This window comes from Porites lutea, chromosome 2 (assembly GCF_958299795.1).
Source record: "Porites lutea chromosome 2, jaPorLute2.1, whole genome shotgun sequence".
Taxonomy (NCBI): domain Eukaryota; kingdom Metazoa; phylum Cnidaria; class Anthozoa; order Scleractinia; family Poritidae; genus Porites; species Porites lutea.
In genome coordinates, this window is record NC_133202.1 from 37,374,842 (window position 1) to 37,381,236 (window position 6,395).

At 41.9% G+C, this 6,395-nt stretch overlaps 3 protein-coding genes across 3 annotated transcripts in view; all 3 read left to right on the plus strand.

Annotated features, from left to right (window-relative positions):
* Positions 1-2,229, plus strand: part of LOC140926148 (uncharacterized) — a 44,515-nt gene extending 42,286 nt beyond the window's left edge. Inside the window, exons 4-5 of the mRNA XM_073375936.1 lie at positions 1,309-1,626; positions 1,805-2,229. Coding sequence (XP_073232037.1) covers positions 1,309-1,626; positions 1,805-2,229 — 743 coding nt within the window. The remainder of the gene's footprint in view (positions 1-1,308; positions 1,627-1,804) is intronic.
* A 925-nt stretch (positions 2,230-3,154) lies between these two features.
* On the plus strand, positions 3,155-4,372 carry LOC140926150 (uncharacterized). Its single transcript, XM_073375937.1, has one exon. The coding sequence runs from the start codon at positions 3,155-3,157 to the stop codon at positions 4,370-4,372; it is 1,218 nt and encodes a 405-aa protein (XP_073232038.1).
* Positions 4,373-4,855: 483 nt separating this feature from the next.
* On the plus strand, positions 4,856-6,395 carry LOC140926151 (uncharacterized). The gene is made up of 2 exons (XM_073375938.1): positions 4,856-5,282; positions 5,359-6,395. The coding sequence occupies exons 1-2, from the start codon at positions 4,856-4,858 to the stop codon at positions 6,393-6,395; spliced, it is 1,464 nt and encodes a 487-aa protein (XP_073232039.1).

Sequence of the window (6,395 nt, forward strand, 5' to 3'; positions counted from 1 at the left end):
TTCTATTGTTTTCCCTCCTCCTCCTCCTCCTCCTCATTTTTATTGTTTTCCCTTCTCCTTTTCCACCACCTCCTCATTTCTATTGTTTTCCCTCAAAAAGGCCAAAGAGGCCAAAATCAGGCCATCACATTTGAGTTTGGCCTTTTAGGCCTGATTTTGACCTCTTTGTTTACAAGTATTTGTTCTAAAACAAGTCTTATTTAGATTGTTTTTCGAAGCATATCTTGTGTTATGTGAGTGGATGTTTTTGGCATATTGGAAGCAACTATTAAAGATTGATGGGAGCTCTTGTTTATGCCATTTGTGTATAAATCTTAATGCTTGAAGTTCACATTTACAGGGTGTTTCAAAAGTTCGTTCCGATTATAAACTGTATTTTGTGCAAAGCATTTAATGCTTCCTTAGGCAAATGTAAACTGATTCAGGTAGTAAATGTATGTAAATAACCGTTCAAAGCAATTTCAAACTACAATTTGAAGAAATTATGAAATTTTTTAAATTTTTTCCCCAAATGTGCACGTACGCGATTTTTTCCCGCCATATTTTTCCTGCCCATTTTGTAGGTTTTCTATTTTCGTTTTTTTTTTTTTTTTTGGCGTTTTCTTTTGTTTTCTCTACTCTTTCACGAAAATGAAGGCGTACACTGTTTGTGCTAGAGCTCAGGCATCTACTTTTACGGTACTCTGTCCATTTAGTCAAAGAAATTGTCAAATTGTTGAAGAAGTCTGAACGATGAGAGAACAAGTGGTCAAAAGTAAAGACCTTACAAGACAAACCAAGGAGTAGATGGCCGGGTTTTTTTACAAACTGTGAAAAATGTTATCGAAAAAGCTGTAAGTATTTGCGTAATGATTCAACAAGACTGAAAGGTAAAAAGAAAGCTTCAACTTCACAATATCAAAGTTTCGAGCACAACGGTAGGGAGATATGTGACCAAAAAAGGTTGGAAAGCTTTGAAGAGAAAAAAGGCGGTTCACACTTCATGCAGGCATTGTCACGGTGTTTTGTGTTACATTTCACGCGTGACATTTTTTGATCTTAGATGTAGCCGATCACGTTTCGAACACGTGATCAGGTGACACTTTGAACGGAGTAGTTTTTTTATTTAGAGAATTGTAATTTTGTCGAAGGCACGTGTATCGGTTTAGAAGCCCGTTACTTTGTGGAAACCTATCGTTTTTGGCAAGTGTATCGGAATAGAAGCCCTATACTGTAAGAGATCTATTGTTTTCGAATAAAATCTATCACAATTGGTCCCAAGAGCCGGATTTGGAGTCAGAACTAGCTGAATTATGCCCGGAAAACTAGCGAAGAATCTGAAAATACGTGCGGCGCATCGCTTACACACAAGGAAAGTTCTTGCATCAGTCGATGAACTTCTCATGGATTACGATGGGTCTGATACCACTAAAGACAAGATAAAACGGATAACTATTACGCTCAATGAAAAATTAGCGACCTTAAAGGCCTTGGACGAATCGATTTTGGCCGCAATCGACGAAGGAAATTTAGAACCGGAGATAGAGGAATCTGAAGAGTTTCGCGCGCGAATTCATGGCACTCTTGTCAAGTTGCAGAAATGTGAAAATTCTCGTGGCAAACAAGAATCGCCTCAAGGAAGTCAAGGTGGGTCTGTTCCATCTAGCTCTAGTAACGGTGCGAAGCTACCAAAACTACACATAAAAAGATTTGCTGGCGACCCAAAAAAACTGGCAAACATTTAAGGATTCGTTCTCGTCTGCGGTGCATAAGAACGCTTCGCTAACTAATGTTGACAAGTTTAATTATCTGCGAAGTCTATTAGATGGCCCAGCTCTAAATTCTACCACTGGATTACCATTAACTGAACTGAACTATAAGGAGGCTATTGAAATCTTAACCGATAGATTTGGAAACAAGCAGATAATTATTAGCTCTCACATGGAGGCCTTACTCAAATTACAGCCTGTGAATACCATGTCCAACGTTAAGGGAATCCGAGCTGTTGTCAATAATTTGGAAATTCAGGTTAGAGGTTTACAAGCACTGGGAATTGATTCTGCACAGTATGGAGCTCTTTTGATTCCTATATTCATGGAGAAGTTGCCAGAAGAATTGCGATTGATAGTCAGCAGGGAACATAAGGATAACTGGGAGCTAACTTCTGTAATAAAGGCTATCAAAAATGAAGTGGAGGCCCGTGAAAGGTGTGGTATGAATACATCTGTGGAGAAAAAAAATCCCCATTAAAGAAATCGTTTAACCCTGGCAATGAATCAACTGCGAGTGCATTGTTGAGCGGAAATCGTGGGGAGTTAAACTGTTTGTTTTGCAAAGGAAATCACCGAGCGTCTGAGTGCCAAGTTGTAACAAATATTGATGAAAGAAGAGAAATTTTGAAGAAACAAGGGAGGTGTTTCAATTGCCTGCGCCGTGGGGGGCACCTAGCCCGTAACTGTGACACCAAAATTCAGTGCTTCAAGTCTAGTGGTCGTCACCATTTGGCAGTTTGTAATAGTAGTATGGCAGACAGCAGTAATATTCCTGCTGGGGCAATAGCCTCACCTGCATTGCATATTGGTTCTGGGATGCATGTTTTCTTACAAACTGCTCAAGTAAATGTCTCAATCCCGGGGAAGGAACTCTCTCATAGTCTCACTGTACGTGCAATTTTTGATACTGGAGCCCAGCGATCGTATATCAACCAAAAGGTATTAAACGCCTTGAAATTGAAAACTGTCAGGACAGAGAGACTGAAAATTGCAACATTTGGGGATCAGAACCAAGAGCTGGAAGCTGTCAACCTGGTCGAACTTTCTTTAACCAAATCAGGAACAGACTTTAAGACAACATTGAATGCATTTGCAGTCCCTCGCATTTGTAATGATTTACAAGGTCAAGATTTGGAATGGGTTAAAAAAAGGTATCCCAGCTTAAAAAACATTGAATTTGCTGATGTGTGCCCTGCCAGCAATACAATGCAGATTGATTTGTTGATTGGTTCAGATTATATCTGGGATTTCTTTGATGGCAAGTCAGTAAGGGGGGAGGAGTCAGGTCGGGTGGACCTGTGGCTGTTTCTACAAAGGTTGGATGGGTGTTGTCGGGTGCGGTGGAAAATCTCCCGAGGGAGAAACTTTCAAGTATTCAGTTTTCGTCGACTCACGTGTTGAGGATGGAGTCAAGGGTTGTTGATGATACGCTGCAAGGGGATTTGGATAGATTGTGGGATCTGGATTCTGTCGGCATTCGAGATAAGGATACTGTTCTTGAAGCCTTTGAAAATAATTTGAGTTTTCAAGATGGCAAGTATTTGGTCCATCTACCTTTGAAGGAGCAACATGGGCTGTTGGCAGATAATTTTGAGAACTGTGTAGCAAGATTGAGTTCGCAGCTTAAACGTCTTAGAAAGGATCCAGAGATGTTGAAAGAATATGACTCTATCGTACAAGATCAGTTGCGGAGTGGTATAATTGAACAAGTAGACTGTGCCAAGCGTCCTGATGTTGGAAGGGTGCATTATTTACCACATCATGGGGTGGTACGCCGGGATGCCCTTACAACCAAACTTCGTGTTGTTTTTGATGCGTCGTCAAGGCCCAGCAGTGATAGTCCAAGTCTTAACGAATGTCTTTACTCAGGACCAGCCTTAACTCCAACGATCTTCAACGTTCTCCTCCGGTTTAGAGAGAAAAGAATTGTACTTGTAGGAGACATTGAAAAGGCCTTTCTCAATGTGGGAGTTGCTGAAAAAGATCGTGATATCCTGCGATTCCTCTGGGTGGACAGTTTAGAAGAAGAGAATCCCGGATTGATGTTATATCGGTTTTGTCGTGTGGTGTTTGGAGTCAATGCTAGCCCTTTTCTTATGAATGCCACTTTGAAGTATCATATCAGTCAATATGAGGCTGATCCTGGTTTGGTTCAGAACTTGTTGAATTCATTTTATCTGGATGATTTGGTGACAGGAGAAAAGGGTGTTGAGGAGTGTCTGTCGCTTTATCAGAAGTCTAAGAAGTGCCTATTGGAAGGTGGGTTTAACTTGCGAAAGTGGATTCCAAATTCACCTAAATTGCTTGAATTGATTTGTGAGGACCAAGTTGCAACTGTAGGAACTTGTGCTGTAGTGGAGGATACAGACTCTTACGCGAAAACTACTGTCAATCATTTGGAGAAGCTTGATATGAAGGATGAACACAAGGTACTTGGTCTTAATTGGAACTGTGTTACTGATGAGTTCATTTTTAAATTTGAAGCCTTACTGAGACTTTCAGAAGACTTGGAGCCGACCAGGAGAAACTTGTTAAAGGTTACTTCAAGTTTCTTTGACCCCCTTGGAGTACTCAGTCCAATGCTGGTGGAAATGAAGATTTTGTTTCAGTCTCTTTGCTAGGACAAGTTTGAATGGGATGCGCCACTCCCGGAGTCTACCCGGAAGCAGTCGAACAGGTGGCTTCAGGACTTGAGAGGGGTGCAGCAAGTGTAAGTACCGAGGTGTGTGTATGCTGGATTAGAGGAAGGTGTTACGTCGTATGTTATTCATGGGTTTGGGGACGCTTCAGAGAAGGCTTATTGTGCTGTTGTTTACTTGGTTCTTGAAGTGAGTGGTGATTTTTCTCCAGTTTTGTTGTCATCCAAAACCAGAGTGGCACCGCTGACAAGGCAGTCTATCCCTAGACTCGAATTACTGTCTGGGGTCATCTTAGCAAGATTGGTGTCCTCAGTTAAAGAAGCCTTGGCGTCACAGATTACAATTGACAAGACACACTTGTGGCTAGACAACAAGACTGCAATCTGCTGGATAAAGGGTTCGAAGGAGTGAAAGCAGTTTGTGCAAAATCGTGTGAATGAAATCTTGTCTTTAACCGAAGAGAGCATGTGGAACCATTGTCCTGGCATTGACAACCCAGCAGACATAGGATCTCGCGGAGAAGGTGCGGCTAAGTTAAAGAGTAATGTGTTGTGGTGGAAGGGACCATCGTGGCTGTCGGAGCCCATGAGAAACTGGCCCAGTTCTGAGGAATATTCCGAAACAATTGCTGAGGAGTGTTGCGTAGAGATGAAGAAAGGCCAAGCTATCGAAGCAGTTGGTGAAGCAGTATTGTTAACTACAAATGGAATGCCCAATATGGACACTGTTATTCCGATCACAGATTTTAGCTCCTGTGACAAGTTGTTTCGTATTACAGCGTTGGTGTTGCGCTTTGTGAAAAATTTTAAAATCAAGACCAAGTTGCTAAAGGAAGGAACTGTTTCCTTGGGAGAGGTTACTGCAGAAGAACTTGGAAATGCAGAAGTGAAGTGTTAAGAAGTGTCCAGAAGAATTGAAGTCCCAAGCAAATTACAGTCAGTTAGAGCGAGACTTTGGTTTGTACGAAGACAGTAGTGGAGTCCTAAGATGTAAGGGGAGAATTGCTAATGCTGATGTACCACATGAGACGAAGTTCCCAGCTTTACTACTAAAGAATCATTATCCTTCAACTCTGTTGGTGAGAGATGCTCATGAAAGGGTGCATCACAATAGGGTAGAAGCTAAGCTAGCCCAGCTGAGAACCAGTTTTTGGATTGTCAAGGGACGACAGTTTGTTCAAAGAACACTGGCCAGCTGTACAGTTTGTCGCAGATATGAAGGGAGGAGTTACAGAGTGCCTCCTCAAAGTGACCTACCCGAGTTAAGATTGAGCCAGAAACCTGCCTTTACTTATGTCGGAGTAGATTATGCTGGACCTTTGTACATTAAGGTGTCAGGACAGTCAGCGTTACAGAAGGTTTATGTTCTCCTGTTTACTTGCCGTTCTGTGAGAGCAGTACATTTGGAGCTTGCTACAGACCTGTCAGTTGATGTATTCATTCGTTGCTTGAGGAGATTCGCAGCTAGAAGAGGTTTACCAGAACTGATTATCTCGGACAATGCTAAAACGTTTAAGGCTGCAGATAAAATTTTGAGCAAGTTATTTTCTTACCCAAGAGTCAAGAAATTCCTGGCCAGTAAAAGAATTGACTGGAGATTTAATGTGGACAGAGCGCCCTGGTGGGGTGGCTTTTTTGAGCGATTGATTCAGAACACAAAGGGATGTTTGCGGAAGACACTTAGGAACGCTAAGTTAAACTATGACGAATTGCACACTATTCTCGTCGAGGTTGAGGGAACTCTTAACTATAGACCCTTAACTTACGTATCGTCAGATGATCCTGAAGAACCATTGACACCAAGTCACTTGATGTATGGAAGACGAATATTATCACTGCCGGAGGTAACAGGAAATCGACAAGCCTTACTTGACCATACAGTGTCGTCGGAAGATCTCCCAAGAAGACGGAAGTACTTGGGATTGTTACTGGAACACTTCTGGAGGCGCTGGAGCAGAGAATATGTTAGAGTTAAGGAACCTGCATCGGCAGAAATCCAGGCCTAG